The 25,173-nt window shown below is 40.5% G+C and overlaps 1 protein-coding gene across 1 annotated transcript in view; it reads left to right on the top strand.

Annotated features, from left to right (window-relative positions):
• POU6F2 (POU class 6 homeobox 2) overlaps window positions 1–25,173 on the top strand; it is a 540,059-nt gene that overhangs the window by 504,219 nt on the left and 10,667 nt on the right. Inside the window, exons 7-8 of the mRNA XM_087821402.1 lie at window positions 11,166–11,372; window positions 24,442–24,610. Coding sequence (XP_087677528.1) covers window positions 11,166–11,372; window positions 24,442–24,610 — 376 coding nt within the window. The remainder of the gene's footprint in view (window positions 1–11,165; window positions 11,373–24,441; window positions 24,611–25,173) is intronic.

Below are 25,173 nucleotides of genomic sequence, written 5' to 3'. Positions count from 1 at the left end.
AGAGGGGAGAGGGGAGAGGGGAGAGGGACAGGAGGGAGAGGGGGAGGGGGAGGGACGGGAGAGGGGGAGGGACAGGGGGAGGGACAGGGGGAGGGACAGGGGGAGAGACGAGAGGGAGAGGGAGAGGGGGAGGGAGAGGGGGAGGGGGAGGGGAGGGGAGGGGGAGGGGGAGGGGAGGGGGAGAGGGAGGGAGCTGTGCTGGGAAAGGCCTGCTTGCAGACCAAGGTCAAACAGAGAGTCTGGTGAGACTTGTTAGCCGTCAAGGGCGTGGGGAAACACTTGGGCCTGAGCTGCTCTGCTCTTTGTGGCCGCTGCCAGGCAGAAACCTTCCCACTGACTGGGAGGGGGAATTGGGCTATATCCTCATGTGACCCTACATAGGCCTTTGTATAATTCAGTTGAATGTAATGATTTAGCCATGGAATGTTGCTCCAAATTGCTATTCCTCTCAACTACCCTTTTTCCTCCTTGTTAAAATAATATAAGTAGATCCTGAAATGTTATGAGGTGAAGAGTTCAGAACATGATAATAAATTCAAGATGTGATACAGCTTTAAATTTGTAAGTAAATGGCATTAAGCAAGAACACAGAAGCAGCCTGGCTGGGTGTGGCTCAGCAGTTGAGCATCGACCTAGGATCCAGGAGATCGCAGTTTGATTCCCAGTCAGGGCACATGCCTGGGTTGTGGGCTCATCCCCAGTCAGGGGCGTGCAGAAGGCAGCTGATCAATGATGATTCTCTCATCATTGATGTTTCTATCTCTTCCTCTTCCTCTCCCTCTCCCTTCCTTTCTCTGAAATCAATAAAGATATATTAAAACTTTAAAAGAAAGGACACAGAGGCACACAAAGGAAAAAAATTACTCCTTTAGCTCTGACACTGGCTAATAGATATTCACAAAATTCCAGTCTTGTAGGAGAAACAGAGGCAGACAGTGCAAATGTCTGTGTGCTCACATGGAAAGTAGCCCAGAGTAAAGAACACAGATGCCATTCCCAAGCAACTCTGCAACCCTAGGCAAGGTACCTTATCTGGTCAGCTGCGGTTTTCCCTCCCTTGTAATGACAGTATCTTCCTCTCAGGATTGTTAGGAGGATTACTACTGACAATAATAAAATTAATAAATTGCTGCCATTTATTGAGCACTTTCTACATGCTAGAGAGTGCTTAGCATTTGATATATTGTTTCATTTACCACAACCATGGAATATGATTTATCCTCATTGTACAGACTGAGAAACTTCCAAGATAACCCAGTTGGAAATGCTGGGATTCAAACTCAGTTTTGTCTGATATCAGAGATTACTCTTAATCACTCTGCTCCAACAATAATTTAAATGTTTTTGTTTTCTTTACTGATGTGTCCCAAATGGCTGGAATAGCACCTGGCATATAGTGAGCATACACAAAGTAATAATATCTGTGGACTGAATGAATACAGTGTTTTATATAAGTTAATACTCTATCTGATAAGCACTTTGCATAAATTCATTCTTTTTTTTCTTTCTCACAATGTTTTTACATTATTATGTCTACTTTACAGCTGAGGAAATGGAAGCTCAGAAAAGCTAACCAGCTTCCTAGGACCACACAGTTAGTAAGTGATAGAGCTTGGATTTGAACCCAGATTTGGCTGCTTCAAAGCCCAGTTTTCCTCTGAGTGAAACCATTTTCAGCATTATGTATCTAATTGTCTAATACCAAGCCTGCCACATAGTAGTCATTCCATAAACATTTTAATCCACTTAGAGTGACAGATATAAAGTCTATGTAATATATTGAAGTTTTATGTGGAAATGCCTGTAAGCATAATGCCACTCAGCATTATCATATCTGATGAAAATGGCATTTGCCTATTAACTTTCTTCAATTATTAAGCAACAAATGTTTCAGGGTTGTAAGAAGTAAAGGTAATAAAGGATGTTAAGTGCTTGGCACAACACCTGACACATGGTAAGTACCAAGCAAGTCCTGCCTCTCCCACCTCGTTCCCTTTCAGGACTACCTCAGTCTTGAAACCCATGGTTACTCCAGTACACAGAGAGGACCAGTGTGATGATTTTGAGACTGCTGCTCACACCTGCAAGTAGCAGTGTAAACTGACTGCCTTGTTTTCTTGGGATTATCATCAGCAGAAGGCTAGTGATGTCTGGCTTGCCTCTCTAGCATGACTATGTGGCTGTTGGACACAATAACATCCACTTTTCCTTATAACAAAAGGTTGTACTTTATTTGATAAAAGGCAGGGCCATAGGGGTATTGCCTGCTAGTTCATTTAACTACTGTTGGTTTCTCCTGATGCTTTAGATAAAACATTTCCATCTGCCTTCAGTGAATCTGCAGGTGAGGTTAGCAAGCTATCCCAGACAACCAAAAGGAGAAAATCAGTGATATGTACAGCTAGAAAAACAAAAGTCTGTTTTAAATTCACATGGAATTTAAGGACTTGATTACAAGTTAAAAATGGAAGTCTTCTCAGTATCACTGGCTTATAAAAGAACTATTTAGAATTTTTAATATAAAGGGCGATATCCTTAAGAGAAAACATCCTTAAATCATTTATGTAAAAGGTGACATATAAATTACTTAGATGAACACAAAAGAGATGACATGCTACTCAGGATTCTGAGAACTCATTTTGATTTTTTGAGATTAGCTGGTTTGGCTCAGTGGATAGAGCGTTGGCCTGAGGACTGAAGGGTCCTGGGTTTGATTCTGGCCAAGAGCACTTACATCGGTTGCAGGCTCAATCCCCAGCTCCAGTCGGGGTGTGTGCAGGAGGCAACCAATCAATGTGTCTCTCTCACACTAATATTTCCCTCTCTCTCTCTCTCTCTCTCTCTCTCTTTCCCTTCCACTCTCTCTGAAAAGCAATGGAAAAAATATTCTCAGGTGAGGATTAAAAAAAAAAAAATCACATACACTTTAAAATATTTAAAAAGGAGAGAAATGAAGATAATATGGATGGTTTTGCATATCTAGGCTTCTTACTACAATCTGGAACCTAGATGAATCAGAAAAGTGGTAAGAATTTATCCTTCTCAGACACAAAATCTGTTACCACATACATTGCTAGAAATATCCCAAAATTCTTTAGAGAAATTACACAGATAATTTTTTAACTCTGAGTTATGGATTAAGTTAATAGTTTTGTGGCTAAATATTTTAGTTTTTATCAATGTAAAATCACTATACCAACTTCTATAGTATTGAACAATATATACATATAGTTTGTGAATGACTTCATCAATCAAGACTATGAAACTTATTCCTGATAAAACTGTATTTCAAAAATAGCTTTTGAAATTAAAAATTTCAAAATTTATACCATTGGTATAAAGTATAAAATATTGAGAACAGCTCAGTTGGAAAATCATTACACTATTGGTATATTGTTGTATTGGTAATAATAAAATGCATTTTTCTAGTACCAAAGGGGCATTTTGTGGGCCATTTAAAACTGTGAGAAATCACAATTGGAAGAATATAGTGGTCCCCTTTACCTATATCTGTCAAAACCTGCCTGATGGTTAGGGGTAAGAATACAGATTGGTCACCTATGAAAATGATAATACAATTTTATGCAAAAAACTCATCAGCATAATTCTAATGAGTTATGGTTTTTGTTGTGAGAAATGAGAAATTCCGCAGCTTCACCCTAAAGAACATTAAGAAAACATTATAAGGGAAAATTGAAAAAGTAACATATATTAGAGTGATGAGAAATCCCAAGTAAAGAACCTAACATCACATCTTAAAGAACTAGAAAAAGAAGAACAAAAGCTGCCTGTATGGTAAATATCTCCCTGGGAGAGATGTCCTCTGCTGTATGGGTGAATGGCTCAGCACAGGAATTCAGATGGCTGCTCTCTGAGCTCTGTCCTCCAAGCCAGGACACCAGGGTTCTCCTCACACAGCTCTAGTCCACTCTGCCCTCCCTCTGCAGGAGCCCAAGGTGAGTCCCTGCACACAGCCATCTCTCCCTGGAGACAGAAACCCTGATGCTTTTCACAGTCAGATGTCATGTGGGCACCTTTCTCAGTTCTGGTGCTCTGGGCTGGGAAGCCCAGCTTGGGATTTAGACCCCAGAGTTCTCAGTGGGAACCCCCCACAGCTGAGATATCCCTCCAGAACTTCAGGTGTTGTGTGTGGGAGCCCAGCGAGCCCTCTCGTGCCTCTGCACTTCCTACCAGTCTCTGTGTGGTCTCCACTTTAGGTCCTTGGTTATGAGGGTGCTCTTCAGCTAGTCTTTAGTTGCAGTTGATTATTCAGGATGGTTTTTCTATATTTTAGCTGTAATTCCAGTTTGGTCCCGGGAGAGTATCAGTGTATCTTCCATTCAATCCCCTATCTTCCTGAAACCAACCTCCCTCTATGTCTTAAACTCTATTAAGAATTACATTTAATTACTTTTTTTAAGCTTTTAGGGTAGAAGATTGTTTTTATTGTTGTTGATGTTTTTCAACATCCATTTTCATGCAAATTACCTTTCTTATAATGTGACTGAAAGTGACATTTTGAAGATCATGATGGCTCCAATTCTTTTGTCTGTGAATGTGTTTCTAAAGTTGAAACCAAATATACAGCACCCAGCAGGCATCCTAATTCTAACTGACAGTGAAAAACATTTAGTGAATAGGTATTCCCCCGGGTAGAGCACCTATCGATACCCAAATGTAAACATGAAAATGTATACCCTATAAAGTTATTTCTCATAGTTGCTCATTAAGGAAATGTGTGTCATCCACTTCTTTCAAGTTGGTCTAAGATAATTTGTCTCATATCCTGGGCTTTTTCAATTATGCCATCTTTGGGCACACTACTATGTGCTATGCCCATACCCATGCCAGACATTGGTAATCAGTCGTCGCACTGTTTCTTTTCTTTTTAAAATTTTTTTATTGATTTCATAGAGAGGAAGGGAAAGGGAGAGAAAGATAGAAACATCAATGAAGGAGAGTATCAGTATCGGCTGCCTCTTGCATGCCCCCCACTGGAGATCAAGCCCACAACCCGGCATGTACCCTGATGAGGACTTGAACCATGATCTATTGGATCATAGGTTGATGGTCAACCACTGAGCCACACCAGCCTGACCATGGTGCTGTTTCTTCTTGAACCCTGGAACCTCCAGAGCTTGAGGAAGCCACAGCCAACTGATTGGTGTTGCCTGAAACATTAAATCTATTTGTCCTTAGTTGAGTGTCTTCCTCTAATTGAACTCCTTCATCTGCTTATCTTCGTGCTTTTACTAAATTTTCTGTTTCAGGCATTCTGCTAGAGGCCCCTCTCAACATTCATACTTCTCTTGTTCCCCATCTTGAACAGAGCTAAATGTAAGAAGGCACTAGATTGCAAAAATAAATTTTGTTTGGAAAATAATTTTATTCTCCTACTCCTCCTAGAATCAACATCAGAGCTGCCAAAATAACTACGTGAGTTTAACCTTAAGCCTAGGAGCACAGTGAGACTAAAATGAATGTATTCTATAAAGAAGACAAAATCATCCTTTGGAGGAAGAGAGGAGTGGCTTAGGCCAGACCAAGAAGGAAGGGAAGGCTGTTTTCATTATGGTGAATGCTCACCACCAGCTCCTCGGCTCTCAAATGCTCTCTGAGCTTTTGAGAATAGACACTTTGTTGAAGAATAGACAGTGATGTTAGTGTTAACAAAAGCCTCTTGACCAAAAAGTACTGAGGTTACACAAATATTTGGAAAAGAATTGTCTCTGCTGATGGATTGAAAGACATGAAGAAGACACCAATTTACAGCATTGGTGGGTTCTTTTCTTAAAGATATGTGTGTAACAAAATTACTGTCAATTTGACATCTTCAATCTCATATCCTGTAGCAGAGTTTAACAGCATGTCATAGACTATTACAACATGTGGCCCATCAGACAACTTGTCTGGAGGCCCTGGGCTTCTGTGATACCACCCTCAACTGCTGCTGATGACACATGATGGCAGTGAATAAATTCAACACATGCTACCTTCCATCAGTCATAATTCATCCCCATTGAATACCTCAACTAGACTGAGGTCCATAAGGGCATTGTAATAATAACCCAGTGAATGAAAGGAGTTACATGGCTCTGAATCACCAGTTTGCTACAATTGCAAGATAATCTTTATGGTGGCTAAAATTATAATTGCTGCTGCATTAATAATAGTCTCATTTATGTGAAAACCACCCAGATTCTTAGGGAAATAAGGATACATGTGCTAATGAACACTAGTAGTCCTTTTAATGATTTTTTAAATTGCTTTTGCAACATGGACTTTATTCTCAATGATGGTTTATGTTCTTAACTCCTCCCACAACCCGTCATGTGCCCTGACCAGGAATTGAACCACGATCTGTTGGATCATAGGTCGATCCTCAGCCATTGAGCCACACCAGCCAGGCCATGGCACTCTTTCTTCCTGAACCCTGGAAGCTCCAGAGCTTGAGGAAGCCACAGACAAATGACTGGTGTTGCCTGAAACATTAAACCTATTTGTCCTTAGTTGAGTGTCTTCCTCTAATTGAACTCCTTCATCTGCTTATCCTCATGCTTTTACTATTCTCAGACAGGTGAACATGAACAGCAACAACCAAATAAGACCCCTGTCAGAGAAGCCAGAACTCTTTTGGGTCACAAATTATCATTACAATACCAGTACGGGCCTTGGCCTGGTTAAAGTGTTCATCAGAGATGAATCATTGCTGTTACAGTCAGAGCAAAGACATAGAGGATCTTTGCAAATGATGCCTTTACTATTTGCTGTGGGAATGATGTGGCAATAACCTCACTCAAAAATTTCTAATGTTGCAACCAAGGCATAAAGTAGACCATGCTTTTTGAATTGAAGTGAAAGTGAACCAATCAAGCAACCCCTATGTCAAGGATTCATTGAGGGACTTTCTTCACACTTGGACTACTACAATAGCACTCTAGAGACTGAGCTCCTGGTTTGTAGTCTCTTGCCACTTCAGTCCATTCTATCCACAGTCACATTCACACCTGAAATAACTCTATTTCAGCATTCCTCCCCCACTCAAAACCCATTCATTGAAATCCCTTGCAGGAGGGAATTTGACCCTTCCAGGCTGACCTGCCATTGCTCCACTTTCTCTACCCTCATTTGTATCCATGTTTTTCACCTCCAAGCTAGATCTTGTTTGGAATTGTTTTTTCTGCTTTTCCAAATTCCACCCAACCTCAAAGACACTGTTCTGCCCCGATTTGTTCTGTGAACTCTTTCCACCCACCCCCGCCTTTCTTTCTCTTTTGGATCATCCACCATGTGTGTACAGAGGTTCTTACTGAATAGTCTTTGCCTCTTGTATGAGACATAGCATTTCTCTGTTGGATTATTAGAACACTTGCACGCCATGTGCCTGTCTTATCAGCCTCTCCCCTGTCCCAATAGCATCTTCTGGTGTTCTCCATGGCACATGACATCATCATGCCATACATAGAGAATGGTCTGCAGGTACTAGGCTGCTCTGCCGGAGTCCTCAGCATCTTAACAGAGCTGGATTTGTCTTGGGAAGTTAATGCCTTCAGTGGGAGTCATAGCCTAGAGGGCATGTTTGCTCAGTGACATGTCCTTCTACTGACTTCTCTGATCAGTAAATCCTTAGCTCTGGGAGCCAGAAACTCAAACTCCAAAAGTTACTTCCAGAACTACAAGTGTCTCAAAAGCATCCTCTTTCTATCTTTGCCCTCAAGTCAGAATTTCCCTAATGTCAAAATTTTAATTTCCTGATGTAGTTGAAATATGTGTAGATGTAAATACATTTCTTGAATATCAGTCTTTTAATTTAAAATATAATTTCCACAGGTAAAATTGCCAACTTTTCAGGAGTGCCAAGAGCCTCACACCTTGGCTGCCTCAGCTCCTCTCCTTTCATTTTTTTGATCTTTGAAATCGGAGTCTGAGAAACAGTTCTGGGGAGACTTGTGGAAGTGCTGAGAAGAATGGCAACCAGCCTAAGTGAAATAAGCACATCTGACAATTTTTAGGCAACACGATGTGCAGTCATCTCTACCCTTGGATTAATGAGAGCAAATTAAAATCATCATGTTGTAATGCTAGAAAATTCACCAGAATGCACTGCCAAGTTTTTGACATGCTGAGATAGTGATCCCAGCTCCCCAAAAGGCCAACAAAAATGAGAAATGCATAACTTCATAGATGGCTTCCTGACTAGAATAATACCTGCCCCTGCCCCTGCCCCTACTCTAAAGGCAAACTCTCCTTATTAAAGGGTTTCATCAGTCATGCCATTCCAGATCCCTCTGACTCTGACACTAGTGCTGTCCTACCCTCAGTAAGTGATGCTAGGGCCTATGAAAGAAGAGAGGTGTAGGTGGGGAGGGAAGTAAGTGGCACCATGTTTTAGTAATGTCACAGCACAGTGCTTGGAAGCGAGATTGCATATAAGGAAGAGGCTGGACAGTCTTTTGCATTTTCCTTCCTTTTTCTCTCCATTCAGAAAGCAGGCAGAGCATCTCATTACACAAGGAGAGCAGAGACTCATGTCAGAACACCTCTCTCTGCATCACAGTATGTTTAATAGTTGTCAGGTGCTGTGCCTCACTCAGACTACTTACTCATACAGCTCCTAAATGTGCTGACATCCTGCCTAAAATAGAACCCACAACCCTGCCGCCTAAATGAACCCAGCTCTCAACTAAAGCCAGTCAGATACAGTGGAGCTCCTCAGGCTGATGACACAGGGAACCAGAGTGGGTGGGTCAGCCACCGAATTTTCATAGCACATTGTGGAAAAGGAAATGGTACAGTTCATAGTGCAAGAGTGTAGAGGGGAAATATGCAGTGTGGGGTGTGAGAGAAGTACCCTGCTCTCCAGGCATCTTCACATTGCCTGTGGAGTCATAGGAACAGCTTTTGGATACTCAGCTGCTTAATGCAAGGCCACTCATCAATAAAGTACTTATGTGCCCCGATCTATTGATGTGGACTTCTTCTGACCTTGCTGGCACTGATGGGACGTGCGCATTACTGATTCTGTGGGATAGACATAACAGGCTTGATCAGTGAGACTGAGGAGCTGCAAACTCTCTCAGGGACTGCTGACCACTCTCACAATAATTGCTTGACCTTTATTAACATCTATTGACAACTACCATTGATACTTGATATTCACACATCTCCTCCATTAGTGCTATCCCACAACGGCTTTTGTGGTGGAGGCAACAGCCATGTGAGTAGGGAGACTAGGGGCCAATTTTGCGGTCATATTCTTTGTCACTGAATGGTGCGGTCTCTCAGTTCTTCTGCAGAGCTGAATTTGCATCTGAAATCCAGTGGCAGCAGAAGCCATTCATTTAAAAGGCACTTATTGGGAAACTATGTTTAAATGCCTGTTTGGGGTACTGTGGGGGTAGAAAACAGTATCATTCATGTGTAAACTCAGTCCTGAAGCATTGCAGACAGAATGCAGTGTCTTTTTTGTTGTTAAGATTTTACAGGTAAAAATGGCTATAATGGATGAAGGTATAGAGAACTTAAAAAATATATTTTTACTCATTTTTTTTTTAATTTTTATTTTTTGAGAGAGAGAGGAAAGGTGAGGGGGAGAGAGAGAGAGAAACATCAATGTGAGGGCGGAACACTGATCAGCTGCCTCCTGAAAGCCCCCTCCCAGGGATCAATGCCCAAACCCGGGCATGTGCCCTAAATGGGAATTCAACAGGTGACCTTTCAGTGCACTGGATGATGCCCAACCAACTGGACCACACTGGCCAGGGTGAATTCAGTGTCTTTTTAAACAGCTGGTTCCCTCCAGTGTTCTCCATGTGGTGGGAGCCAGGTGATGTAATGGAAAAGCAAATATTTAGGGGTCAGCCAGACCTGGACTCCAGCTCCAGCTTCATCACTTACAAATTCCTCCATCAAGTCACAGCAGGCGGGTCTAACGGCCACTTCTCAGAGCTGTTGAAATGAAATCATTTCAATGGGAAAGCACTACTAATATGTCTTGGTGGCCCATAGGTCACACTGCCACAGTGCTGGTCTGGGAGGTGGCCATGGAGGATGACTAGCAGAGCAGAGCTGCTTAACCATCCTGTGTAGTGTGGAGGGCAAAGCCTCCAGCCTTGAGCTCCATGACTCCCCCAGGAGAGTCTATAACACTGGAAATAGATCAAATTTTTGCTTTTACAGATTAAATTTGTTTCTAACAATGCATGGATGTGTCTAGATCTCACAGATAGCCTATACTCTTGCTGCCCTGGCTCATGTTCCCTTTCTCCTTAGCACAACAATGGGACCCAGCCAGACCCCTCCTGTGGCACTCTGCATGGTCCATTATTGAAGCCAGTGGTTACTAGAGGCAAAGAGGACCTTCCCTGCCACTTGCCACAGAAGCTCTGGCCTCCAACCTTTAGACTCCAGTTTAAAATGCACCTTTTTTGTTGTTGTTTTACCTCAGATCTCTGCAGTCATTTCACCTCCATTTTAAGAGTTTCAAACATTTGTTTATGACCCCAGTTCTCTCAGGCCTCAGAAAGCTTAGGTTCCTTAACTGATGTTACAGAGCTAATAGGTGGCTCTGCTGGGATGGAAGCTTGTCTCCCTGACTTCAGAACCTGGCCTCCTAACCATGAGCACCAGGGCATTGAGGTCCCTAATCCTGCTGGGGTATAAGGGAGCTGACCCCTGACTTAGGGAGAGGAGCAGGATGTTGATGAAGGGAAGGAGAGAAGGAGAGAGCAGAGGGGAATTGAGGCAGAGGAAAGAATGTAAGGGACATTGTGTTTGAGGAGCCACTGTGGGCAAAGGATGTGGCTCCCCAGCTGGATGAGGGCCTAAGTGCCAAGAGAAGTTTGTCTTCCATCTGATTGAGACAAAGCAGATGTCTGTGATGCTCTGTCAGCCAGCAATCACATGTTTCTGCCATCACTGATGCTTGATTTTATTTTTAAAGAAGATGTTTTCCCCTTCAGTCCATGTGTGCCTATCTCTCCCTCAAGTTCTCATTCCCTCCCAAGCTCTTCCATGCTCTCCTCTCCAGGTCTCCAGATCTGTTCACAGATCCTGAATAGGCTCTCAGGGAGCCTCTTACAGAGACCAGGAAGGAGTGGCCTTCAGGTGTTGGTGTGGACCCAGAGCAGAGCCCAGCACCTCAACTCTAGGCCTGTCTCTTGCAGATAATTGGGACCATTCCTCTGATGCCAAATCCGGGGCCATCAAGCCAGGCAGCGAGTGGCACTCAGGGCCTTCAAGTGCAGTCGATCACCCCCCAGCTCCTGACAAACGCCCAGGGCCAGATCATCGCCACAGTCATCGGGAACCAGATCCTGCCAGTGATCAACACCCAGGGCATCACACTCTCACCCATCAAGCCTGGCCAGCAGGTAAAGGTTCCATGTCCAGGCAGCCAAGGCTACCTGGACACTTCTCTTTACTATCCTCCTTCTGAGGATAGTAAAAGTAATTTTACTATCAATGAAAAGTAACTTTTAGATTATAAAATATTTAATTCCACTAATCCTAATATATCAATACTTCTAAACAAGCAAGTTAGCTTTATTTTTTATTTGTAGTGGATATGGGTGAGAACTAAGTAATTCTGAAATATAAAATATGAATATGTTACATTATAAAGAGAGACAGTGGCCTAAAGTAGGGATATGTTCTTATTTATCTATGCTATGATCCTTAATTTTCAGGCAATTTCAAAAGGGGCCAAGAAAAAACCAAGACCACTTATGCCTTAATTTTTACTTTTTAAAAAATTATTAAACACCAAGACATCCCATGTTGGTGCTCTTTAGACTGCTGCCTACAAATTAGGAAATGTAAAGTAGGAAGTTCAACTTGGTGAATTTCATTAAAACCCTGACAGTCCAGTTCATTTTTTTTTCATTCAAGTATCAATGCAGCACTTTTTATCTGTTATTCTAGAGGCTGAGTATACAGCAGTGAAGAAGAAAGATGTGGTGCCTGTGTGCTAAGCTTCTGGTTATTTGGTTCCTTCAACAAATATTTTTTTGATAACCAACTATATAGCAGGCCCCTACTAAAGGAATGAAAGAACAATGCTCCTGATTTTAAGAAGCTCATAGTCTTCTAGAGGACACAGCAAAGCCCCATTGTGCAATAAAGCAGAGAATGTCCTGTGACAGGACAAATATGCATGAAGTTTAGTATCATCACAGAGATGAGAGTGACCAACTTTGCCCAGAGAGTTTTGTGTCCTCACAGAGAAAATTATTTGGGGACTGAGTCTTAACGGATGATTAAAAATTAACCAGGTAAATGATGAGTTAACAAAACATTCCAGTCAGCGGGAACAGCAGGCACAAAGGTAAGGGAATGTGAAGGAGGGCAAAATGTTGAGAAAAAAGAGAAAGTTTCATGTTATTGGAGAATAGAGGGAGGCTGAGCACAGTCATGAAAAGGGCTTTGTAATCCAACTGGAAAGGATGGACTTTGTCTCTGTGTGATCCTGAACACACTACACATCATCTTTGTGCCCCAGTTTCCTCATCCGTAAGATGGGGATAATAATCAGCACCTACTTCACAGGCAGTTATGAGGATTAAATGAGTTAATATGTATATGAAATGGTTAGAACAATGATTAGCACACAGTAGGTACTTATATAGTCATGATGATGGTGGTGATGATTTACCCTGCAGACCTGGGAGTCTATAAGAGTTAATTAAGAGAAGGATGACACACTCAGCTTTATTTTTCAAGTAAACAACTCTGGTAGCAGATGGAGGTTGAATTGAAGTGGTGAAATATTCATTGTAAACAAACTATTTAGGAAAGTATAGCAAAATACAAATAGAAATTCATAAGAGCAAGCACTAAATAGTTGAAACTAAAGGCTGGAACTGTAGTAAAGCTCAGGACAGGATCTGAGAATCATGAGCACATGCGTTGTAGCTGAAAACAAGACACCCATTGAGAAATCATGAGGAGCAAGGGAAGGAAGGAAGACAAAGAAGTCATCTTTGGAAACATCAGTGTTTAAGGAATGAAAGAGGAAGGGAGAGAGAGAAGAAGTGACTGGATAAGTAAGAAAGGAACCTAGAGCATGGTGATTTAGCATCGAAGAGTTTTTAAAAGGTAAGAAGTGGAAAACAGAGTCACAGCTGCAGAGATGAAATCAGGTAAAGCAATGGAAAAACATAATTTCCTGTATTTCTTTGTTGTAATATCTTAGAGCCTGGATTGTCTTTGTTTGAGACATTTGAAACAAGTAACAGGGTGAGTTAAGAAGCAAGAGGTAGGCAAGGCTAAGGCCCAGATTTACAGTTGGAGGGTGCACCAACAAAGGTGGTGGAGAGAAAGTTGGAGACTAACAGTGCATGACTGAGTATAGGGCTTTATGAGTTGTTGGGAAACTTTATAATGTAAAGGATTTTTCAAGGAAATAAAATACGGAGGAAAAGAGAATAAGAAAGCACCGATAAGTACATCATTTATTGGCAACAAAATGAAAATGTCCTTCCAGAGATCTCAGCCATTTCACTTCTGAACCATCCATGAAAACAGCCTATTCTTGGTGGCACTCTTGGTGGCTATATTTGGAATATCCATTTGCTTGTTCAATAAATATAAAATTTTTAATATAAATATTTATTGGTCATCTACTATTTGTCAGGCACTGTACATGGAAATTAGGCTGGTGTACAAGATGGTAACATGAGCCTTTCCTTCATGGAGTTTAGTCTAGGGAGGGAAATGGACATTTATCAAAGACTTGTACAAATATGTACATAAGATCTGAAGTAAATGCCACGAGGGAGTAGTAAAGGGATCTATGAGAGTCCAGCAAGGGGACCTCCTTCAGTGAGGGAGTCAACACAAAGAAAATACAAGTCAAGTTTGAACACACTTCCCAGGGATGAGACCTCTGTCTTACTCCCTCTGATTTTCACTCTAAATCTAAATCACTGCCTGGGGAGCAAGGTTCCCAGCCACACTCTTTTTCCTCAGCTTTATCCCAGGAAAACATATCATTGAAGACTTTCATCCTTTCCACAGCCCCCACCTTTCAGCTGGTTTATTTCTTTGGCTATTTACAAAATTTCATTACATTCTCTAAATAGTTCTAAATAGTTCCCCATTTTTAAGACCTAATTCTATCTGTTCAAGCTTATGTTCAAAATTACCTATAGGAGGGAAATGAAGACATAGCCTCTTTTCATGCAATCTATTAAAAACTATTTCTGTCAGCAAAGCCAAGCTGTAAATTGCCCCCCCAAAAAAGTGATGAGTTAATTAGAAATCATCAACATTTAATACAAAGCAGCTTCCACTTTCACCTTGAATTTCAAAGGAGGGTGTTTGGGTGATAGACTATTGCTGTTACATAATATTACAGCTCTAGATTTGAGGTAGTACAATTTTAATCCAGGAGAAAGACCTAACCTAGAAATGGCAAATAAGAAGCAGGTCTGGTGCCACTCTTCAACTCCTTGCCCAGAGTAGACATCATTAATCCATTTCCACAGTCTCTCTCATAAGCACAGATGCACCTCAGAAGCTTTTTCATACTGCACCTGTTGGCCCTGGAATATCTGACCCTCTGCTGGTGTAACCACCCCCACCGTCCTCTTCACTGTAGATTTGGAGATCTAGAAACTGGGGGAAAACAGACAGCCTCTTGGAGGTGTGCCTTGCACATCCACCTCATGTCAATTATAACCAGCATCCCAGAGAGTGGATTCTCCTTGCATGTATGAGAGTGCTGAAGGACACATACCCACAGATAGAAAGAGTGGCATGTGAACCTTCCTGAATACCCAAGTCATAGCAGGCACTGACAGTCCCATCCCTTCTGTTCAGGACATGTGCCAGCAGCTTATTCTAGTCTCAGAAAGATGAAGGGAACCAGTGGTGAACCTGGTCAGAAATATCAGGGAAATGGTGGAAATAGATGAATAACTATTGCTATTTTTTTTTTTTTTTTTTGCTTCATCTGTGGTTAAAACACTTTAGAACATGTAGTAAATTAGCAAGTTGGATGAATTGACAGGAGATTCCCAAGTCTGAGTCCCATTTATAAAAGCTGGGATTCTGAGGATAGAGGATCATAAAATGCTGAGTTCGAAAGTAAAAAGCTCAGAGCTGGAGATGTAAAAATAGTGTTCTTCAATTTTTTTCTTTAAATATTACCCATCACACAGTAGAGAAGTGTCTCTATTTTTTCTTGTAATTTATGACAAATATTTGATTTCATAAGATCATAGTTCCAACAATAAGTCATAAATTACAGGAGTACAGATATCATTAACTTGCACTTATATGGAAGCCTACTTTAGGTCACTCTGACCACTTTAGGGTTCTCTGAACAAATGACTTGTAGTGATTTAACAAAAAATAATTACATCTTTAATTTTTATATCTGCCTACCCTAATTAAGAGAGCCTAAATAAAATCTGAGGGATGTCAACTACTCTTTTTTTCCCTTATATAAAAAAAAAAATTATCTTTATTGTTGAAAGTATTATAGATGTCCCCCTTTTTTTCCACAATTGACCCCTTCTGCCCCACTCCTGCCCCCTCCCCAGGCATTCCCCTCACTATTGTCTGTCCATAAGCTATGCATATATGCATGTAAGTTCATTGGTTAATCTCTCCCCCCACTTCCTTCTGAAATATGTCAGTCTGTTTCGACTACTCTTGAAGATCATTTTTTTCAATGATGAAAGCTTGATGACTTGCAAAATTGTCATCTGGAATACAAACATTTTATATATACACCAGGATTTGACAGCCCTAGATATAGCTTCCAGTATCACATCAGAGAACCTTGGTGAGGAATACAACAAAATAAGAATCAGAAAAGGACTAGGAGAATGAGAGAGAGAGAGGGGGAGGGAGAGGGAGAGGGAGAGGGAGAGGGAGAGGGAGAGGGAGAGGGAGAGGGAGAGGGAGAGGGAGAGGGAGAGGGAGAGGGAGAGGGAGAGGGAGAGGGAGAGGGAGAGGGAGAGGGAGAGGGAGAGGGAGAGAGACGGAGAGATTGAATATCTTTCTGTGCATGAAAAAAAATTACTTAAAACTAAAATATTTGGCAGAGCTCTAAAGTAACCTTTTGTTCCCTCCATGGGATTTAGCAGCTAAAATAGATGGTGGTGAGCCTTAATCCCCCAAAGTCAGAGTGCCCCAGAACCCCTGGTTTGCCCTTATTATCCTGAGACTATGAATTAATTATTTCTTCATAAGTAGCACAGACATCATTTTTGTATATATTTATTCTTCTTTTGACTAAATCCTAACAAAAGTTGAAAAGAAAAGTGGTGCAATTTGTAAAATCAAAGCATTGAAATTATTCAAAAGTTAAATACGGTAGTTATAATACTTGGAGAGTGCAATCCATGAAGACACTCAATTTTCCTTCAAAAAGTAATCTTGTTAGTGGGAATCCAAAAGAAAGTGGTCCCAGTTAGCTTTCTAAAATGCCATATGATTATCCAAATTCAACCAGTTTTTTAAACTAAATTTAAAAATGTTCTTGCTTATCTACTTTTGAAAATCAACTTCCCTTCCCAGCCCTTACTTAAATCAGTGGCTCCCAATTTTTTCTTGGAGCTACTCAAAATGAGACATAAATGAGGTATTTCCACCCACAAGGAATCTAAAATAGTGTAGAGTTACTTCTAGAAGGATGAAATGTGTACCAGTGGTCCCAATACAGAACAACCCTTGACTTTTCAGCCATACATCTGGGCATCTCACCTCTCTGGTCTCCCTTTGTCACTCCCTGCCAAGCCCAGCCAACAGGGGACATGCTCCCTGCACATTCTGTGTGCCTGGCCTGGAATGCCTTACCCACATTCCCTGTCAGTCTCCTGCCACTGTCCCTTTGTGCAGGATCCCTCCTTCATGAAGCTTCACTGCATTGCTCCTTCTTCTCTCCTTGTCCTATGCTCCATTTATGTTCATCAAACTGTACTGTCTTTAGGAGTCTACTCCTGAAAGGCAGGGACCAGACTAATTCAACTTTGGTCAGGACCCAGCCCATGGTCGATGCTCAGTCAATTATGTTCAACTTAATTGTTGCCAAAGTGTAGTGTTTCCCTGTCCAGGGCACCAGCATCCTAAAGCCATGCTTTCAGAGAAGCCCAGCTCAGGCCCTTCTGTGGCTTTTTGATTCTGTGTCTACTGTTATTTTCCAGTATGTTCCAAGTTAGCACCTGCAGGCAGCTTGGGAATACCTTCCACAGAACAGTCTTCTCTGTTTATCTCTTTTTTTGATCATCGATCCTACCTCTTGCCACACCCTTCCATCTCATCATCTCAACTACATTTAATTCCTCGTTCTCTCTTCTGCACAAATATCTGACTCCCATCTTGTCATTGGCCTTGCTGAGCCCTGGCTGCATGTCCCAGCCTTGTCTGAGGACTGCCTTGGCCTTCCCTGCCTGTGTCTGGTCATCTCCCCTGAGTCCTGCTCTTATTCCACTTGCCTCACTTCCTCACATCTTCACAGCCTGGCAGGAGTCCCACTGCTTTCAGCTCTCTTTCTTGAGACCATTGTCACTTTTCCCATACTTACCTCCCTACAGACAAGGAGTATCTGAAATGGACCCTTATATTTGGGGCTCTTCCTCCTGCTTTGATTAAAGAGCTGTTTCCAAGTTATGGGAGAGAGCTGGAATGGAGACCCAGTAAGTCTCCTAAACTCGGCCAAAAGGATAACTCCCTCATTGCTTTTTCAAACATCCCACAAAAATAATTAAAATGTTCCTTAGATCTCATGTTCCAGGTCCTCATGATTTTTCAAATTATATTGTCCTGATGTCAACCCTAAATCTTTCAGCAAAACTACGACCTGTATTCTTGTCCTGTCCACAGTAACACCTAGGCATTCATTATGCCCTCCTAATTGTTGAAGGTTCTTATTAATTCTGGGCTTTGGTTTCTCTTGTCTAGACATAATAAATCCATGTTCTCTATCATTATTCTAAGAGAAGCTTCTTCCAAAATCATGTGTGGTCCCCAACAACATCATCTGGGAACTTGTTAGAAACACAACTTCTTGAACCGCATCCCAGACCTATTGCATCAGACACTCCGGGGGTGGGGTCCAGTGATGTGTTTTATCAGCCCCTTCGAATCCTCCAAATGCTAAATCTTGAGAACCACTGATTTAATTTCTCTTCCAGCTATTACAAGGTACAGAGTACTCAGAAAAACGCCGGCCAGTGGTGGGGGGAAGGAAGGGAGTCACTATGTCCTCCTTGGTCTCACCTCTGCTGGACTCCCTGTTGGAGATCTAGCCTGTGCTTTGTTGTGGTTCCCTGATGTTAGAAAAGGCCAGGCCACCTTCATTTCACATGTGAGCACTGGGAGAATTTTGTCCTTCCAGATGAATTTCTCTGTATTTAAACGCATTTGAAATTTACTGTTTATATGCATTTACTTTCCAACTTGTCTAGTGTGTTCTGCGTATTATCTCATTTTCCAAGACACTTGTCACCACCACTTATTTTTATATCAATCATGAGTTTAATTAGAAGATGTTTTATTCCAGACACTAAAACATTATTAAGGATATACTGTGTTACGCACGGAAGATACATGGGGAGCAGTGGCACAGAAAATCAAGAAGGCATTTAAGTGTGCTTGTACTTGCATCTATTTTTGTTGAATTTATTAAACACTCTGGCAGTGCCAACCAACACTAACAAACCAATGAAGCCAGCCAAAGAGTGGCAGCAGGAAGTACAGGCACATCTCAAAGATATTTCAGGTTTGGTTCCAGACCACTGCGATAAAGCGAGTATCACAATAAAGAGAGTTGTAATCTTTTTGTTGGTGGAGGGTCTTGCTTCAATTTTCAAGAAACACAGTATCTTTGAAGCACAAAAAAGTGAAATGCAAAAAAAAAAAAAAAAAAAAAAAGGTATGCCCATATGAAGCTTTTCAGACCTGTGAATCCTGTTCTTCCTTGTTTCTCATTCATTCCCTGTATGGAATGGACACCTTTCCCTCCTCTCTGATAATGCAGAGCCCCAGGCTAACATGAACTGCCTCTTCCCTCCTTTTTTGTAGACTCTCCATTCTCTCTTCCTGCATTAGTCAGCTTGGGCTGCCAGGACAAAATGCAAAGTGCCACAGTCCAGGTGGCTTAAGCAGCAGAAATGTATTGTCTCATAGTTCTGAAGGCTAGAAGTTCAAGATCAATGTGTCAGCAGGGTTAGTTTTTTCTGAGGCTCCTCCTTGCCTTGCAGATAGCTATGTTCTCCCTGTGTCTTCACATGATCTTTCCTCTCTACCAGTCTGTATCCTAATCTCCTCTTCTTATAAGGACACCAGTCATATTAGATAAGGTTCCACCCTAATGGCCTCATTTTAACTTAAGTACCTCTTTAAAGGCCTTATCTCTAAATATAGTCACATTCTGAAGTACTGGGGGTTAGGACTTCAATATACGTGAGCTTAGGGTAGGGCACAATTCAGCCCATAGCACAGCCTATTTACATCTGACTTATAGCTCAAAAAAAGGCAGGAAAGTGATTATTGGAACTTAGAGGTAAACTCTGTCTCCTTTAGGCAGCTTAGTGAGGCTATAGTAAATAAATAGAAAATATGATTGTATAAACAGGAAATGGAGAAAAGTAAGTTTGGGACACAACAGGTAACCGGGATTAATTTTAATAAGCAAAGGACAATCTATAGGCAACTCCATCTGAGATGTGTCTGGACCACACCAAAATTGTTATATTTTTAGATAAAATTCTAACCAACTAAGAGTAGCATGTTTAAAATATGACATTTTACATACTTTGGAACCTATAGAAAGTAATCCTAAACTAGTAAAATATTTATTTATTTACTTATTTATTTATTTATTTTTAAATATATCTTTGTTGATTTCAGAGAGAGGAAAGGAGAGGGAGAGAGAGAGATAGAAACATCAATGATGAGAGAGTCATTGATCAAGCCCACAGCCTGGGAATGTGCCCTGACTGGGAATCGAACCCTGATTGCCTGGATCCTAGGTCAACGCTCAACCGCTTAGCCAAGCCCGGCAGGGCCTAAACTAGTAAAATATTTAAATTTTCATATTTAAAAAACCAGAGGAGATGTGTTCAAACTGATAGATCATGATCTGTGTAAGTGCTATCAACTCTTAAAGCTCTGGTCACCATGCTCAGCTGGAACACATCTCATTGTTCCCACACCTTTCAACTAAGGTTTCCTGCTGTTTCTCTGACTCATAACCACTCAACTTCAGTGGTAGCCAGGAGTTGAAAGCCTCCTAGTGGAAAGCGTGCTGACTCTTGAGTCAGACTTACCTGTATTCAAAGCTCACTTATACCAGCTGGGTGATTCCAAGTAAACCATTTAGTCTTTTAAAGTCTGTTTCCCCTTCTGTAATGATTATCATCAATGCCTTAAAAAGAGGCCTAGTTCCATATTTAAAAACAATGTATGTAAAAACACGTAGAAAACATCTAATAAATGTTGTCCATAGAGCTGGCCTCTCAAGATCTAGGCAATATAATGAAACATCTGCCTTTATAGATGCTTCTAAGTTTCCCTTTCTCTCTGAGAAAGAAAAGGAGTTGCTTTTCCTTTGTGTTTCTAGTTATTCCCTAACTCATGCATTTTCTTTTGGTAATCTATTCCAATTTTTGTAGTCAATTATGTTTTAGATATTTGTACACCTATTTCTTTTGCCAATAATTATCAATACAAGTACAAATGATTTTCACAATTGTCAGTGTCTGAAAAAACAACATAATTAAATCTAATAAAATAACATTTTTCTAATGCTCCTTATTTAAATTATATTAAATATGCATATTGAATCCCAGAGTTGTTTCATGAAGTAACTTCAATCTCAGCATATATATACATACATATATATATATATATATATATATATATATATATATATATATAAAATAAGAAAAGAGAAAGCTGAGATTGAAGTTACTTCATGAAACAACTCCGGGATTCAGTATACGTACTTTAGTGCATTAATCTTCAGAAATGTTTCTGAAGATTAATGCACTAAAATCATTAAACTAAGAATATCAAAGAGCTATTTATAGAGTTTACCTGAAAGAACTGCAGTTTTAGGAATGGTAGGTAACAGAAACGTTACCTCTAATGTCCTTTTTTTTTTGAGGGAAGAAGTTATGAAAGAGAAGTCAATCTCTGGGATGATTTTGATATGCACAATAAGCTGGTTTATCTGGACTCACACGTGATTTTGAAATTAACAGATACATGTCTACACTGGCAATTTGAAGAAGATATATGGGCATCATTAGGATGTTACTTCTTATATAATTTTGATTTTTGACAAGTAAGAAACGTTTCTGATTTTTACTGTTTTTTCTGAACTGTCTGGTTGAACTCTAGAGGCTAAACAGGACCCCAGTGTCCTTAAAAATATATTTATTTCCTATGGAAGAAATATATCTTCCTTAAATTTTTAGATATCTTAGATTCATCTCTCTCTTTGACTGTGTAGACATAAAACAAGCTCTTAAAAGAACTATTTTATTTTCCTCTCAAATTCCTTCTCCTGCATAGCTAACTGCATAATCCCTAGCTTGCTTTAGTGACTTCTAAGTGAGATTGCAGCCTAGTAATTTTTTCTTTACTGAGTTGGTCTGAGGAAGAAAAATTTAAATTGATTATTGTCTTGTCCAGTTCTTTGATGGTCCAATAAAATATTGAAGAAGTGGTAAAACTGAAGACTATCTCATGAGTCAGTAACTCAAAACTGTAAAAAGCTTTTGTTTAGTAACAATATTTAGAAGGGCAACTCAGTAGGTTAGAGGGGGAAGATTGGCATGCAAATATCCATCACATCTTATTAAACAAATTAAAATAGATTTAATCTTTAATGCATGTTCCTAAAACAAAATTTGCTGGATGTAATTATTGATTATGTGCTCAGCAGATCAGCTAATTACTTTAGGCAGATGCTTGATGCATATTAACTTGGATTCCATGTAGATTATAACTAACTTTAGTTCACAACCCAGCCTCCACTTAACACAGTCTTATAACAATAAAGATGTTCACTTGAAATGTAACTGCAAGCAATTCCGTACGGAGACAGGATAGCATTGTAGAGCCCTGAACTACAGGTAGGAATCTGGATTCTAATGTTCAGCAGACCACATGGCCTTGGGCCAGCCATTTAATTCTCATAACCATGCCAGGCACATCTGCTACATAGGGATGTGATATGAATCCAGGGAGCAAAAGCATGAAGATGGGGAACCACAAAAGGAATAGCTTCTTAAGCACAGTTCCAAAGTAGCACCTTACTAACAATTGTTTGAATGCAAAATGTTAATTGATGGTTAAAAACATTTTAGGGAATTTAAAAAACTGACATTTCCAAGTGTTGACAATGATGTGGAGCAACTAGAATTTTCTACATTGCTGGTGAGAATATAAAATGCTATACTCACTTCGAATACTGCCTTGGTAGTTTTTTAAAAGTGAAATATGCATTTATAGTACAATCCAGTAATTTCCACAATTCCACTCTTAGGTGTGTATGTAAGGGAAGTGAAAACACAGGTATACACAAAGAATTGTAAATAAATGTTTATAACAGCTTTATTCATAAAAGCCCCAAACTGGAAGTAATCCAAATGTCCATCAACTGATGAATGGGTAAAAAATTTATGACATAGATTTAGATATAGATATATACTGTATATACTATTTAGTAATAAAAAAGGAATGAGCTACTGATATCTGCAACAAAATGGCTGAATCTTAAAAATAGTATCTAAGCAAAAGAAGCCAGGTACAAAAAAAATACATCCTGAACGACTCCATTTCCAGAATCATGCCAAATGAGTCCATCTAGACAGAAAGCAGAGCAGTGGTTGCATGGGTCTGGAAGTTCAGGGAAAACTGATTGCAAAGGGAATTAAGAAATTTTGTGAAATAATGGGAAGGTTCTTTATCTTAATTATGATGGTGGTTCCACAGGGGTATACCTTTGACAAAACTCATCAAACTGTATGCTTGAAATGGATTGTATTTTATGTGTAAATTATATCTCAATAAAATTCAGTGAAAGAAATGAACAGACACACATACACTGGGAAAGCAATGGCAAATGTGAAGTAGAAATATATTCAGCTTGCTCTTACAGTCTGAGAAGGTAGTCAAAGATTGGTGACTGTTTTGTAGTTGGCTCTCACACCAAAGTTCAGGGCCTGGTCTGATTCTACTCCCAGGCTGACTTCCTTTCATTAAAAACCTCCCTACACTTCTGTGAGTGTGGTGATGACTATAAAAGAACACTCTGTAAGCCAAAAAATGCTATGTCCAATTAACAAAAGTGGCAGATGGCCACTGCTAAGGCCTATCCTGCACCTGATCAGGGTCCTGGACTGTCCTTCGCGTCAGCTTTCTAAGTGGGCAAGACACAGATCAAGAGAAATCCCTCCCAAAGCTTTATGTGGACCTTGCATCTGCAATCATTTCCCTTTCCTCTCTCCCTCTCCTCAGCTGAGCTCTTCTCACCTCTCAGAACAAAAGTACTTTGATAACCTGTGGAGTCATGAATAAATGGACATAAAGACAGCCATCCTTAAGGCACACAAAATTTTAAAAATTAAGTAAATTGTTGTGACATTGGGACTAAGAGCTTGAGCCCAGGGTCAGACTTCATATGTCCAGAGACCAGCTCCTCCACATCTGCCAGATGAACCTACAAAACCCCTAACCTCTCAGTGCCTCAGCTTCCTTGTTGGTAAAAAAACAGTCAAAATAATAACCCACTTCTCAGGCAAAGTGAGAATTAAATGAGAGAGTGGACGATAGTCCTGAATGTAGTGCTGGCACAGGGTAAGAAAGTGACAAGTGAGATCTACAAATGTTAATAGATACTTTTGTACTGACTGCCCCAATTTCTCACTTAAATTTCTATAGGATATTAGAGAGCCTTTTTCCCTACTCCACAGTAAGACACCCAGGCCCTTTGGCCTGGGAGAACAGAAAGTTCCCATGTACAATCAGCCTTACTAAATTGGAACTTGCCTAAAATAACCAGTTACATAAGATAAATGGCTGAGCACAGTCAGAAGTTTATAACTGAGTTTTGCATTCTGAGTTGATCGTAAGCATTATAGTTTATCTATATATACACTTGAGAAGCTGTAATTGTATGAGCAGGCAGAAAGAGTCAAGCTACACATGGTAGTCAGGAAATGTAGAAAATTAGGTGATCCAGGGAGCCAAGTAGGGAGATAATAATATATTTAGAATAACTAATAAAATGTTTGTCAAGCAAGCAGCAACATATTGCATACAAAAAAAAAATCCCGCCTGTTGTGTAGGAGGATGTTCACTTTTCCTGAATGTATATGCTTGGAAATAGAATGAGTCAACCCCAGATGAAACTTCTGTTCCCTGGCATTTTCCTCCTATTTTTTCATTCACTTGTGTATTTTTTTACATCCTCCTGTGTAGCTCCACCAACCCTCCCAGACGTCAGTGGGTCAAGCAGCCTCCCAAGGCAACCTTCTGCACCTTGCTCACAGCCAAGCATCCATGTCTCAAAACCCTGTCCGGCAGCCTTCCTCCTCCTCCTCCTCGTCCTCCTCTTCTTCAGCTTTGAGCGTGGGCCAGTTAGTCAGCAGTAAGTATCCTTTCTGGCTCAGTTCAATCATAATGGCCTTCTTGTTGCCTGTTTGCAATGCCTTCCCTTCTCTCTCTCTCCCTCCCTCTCTCTTTCTATCTATCTATCATCTATCATCTATCTATCTATATCTATCATCTATCTGTCACCTATCTATCATCTATCATCTATATTTATCATCATCTATCATCTATCATCTATCATCTATCATCTATCATCTATCTATCTATATCTACCTATCATCTATCATCTATCTATCATCTATCTATCTATCTATATCTATCTATCATCTATTTATCTAATCTGTCATCTATCACCTATCTATCATCTATCTCTATCATCTATCTCCCTATCTCTGTCTCTCTATCTCTATCTCTATATCATCAACTTTATCTCTACCTCTCTCTATCTTTCTTCCTCCTACCCCACCTCCTTCTATCTTTCTTATTCTCTCATCCTGGAAGAGGAATTTCCTGGCCTTGCTAAGTCAGTATTTCAGTGAAGTCCATGCCATGGGCCAGATGGTTCCTTTGGGATGCATGTCCCCAAAGCACACCCCCTCA

This window comes from Miniopterus natalensis, chromosome 10 (genome assembly GCF_054644295.1).
Source record: "Miniopterus natalensis isolate mMinNat1 chromosome 10, mMinNat1.hap1, whole genome shotgun sequence".
Lineage (NCBI taxonomy): Eukaryota > Metazoa > Chordata > Mammalia > Chiroptera > Miniopteridae > Miniopterus > Miniopterus natalensis.
Note: the sequence above shows the minus strand (reverse complement) of the source record. Positions and strands in the feature narration are given on the sequence as shown.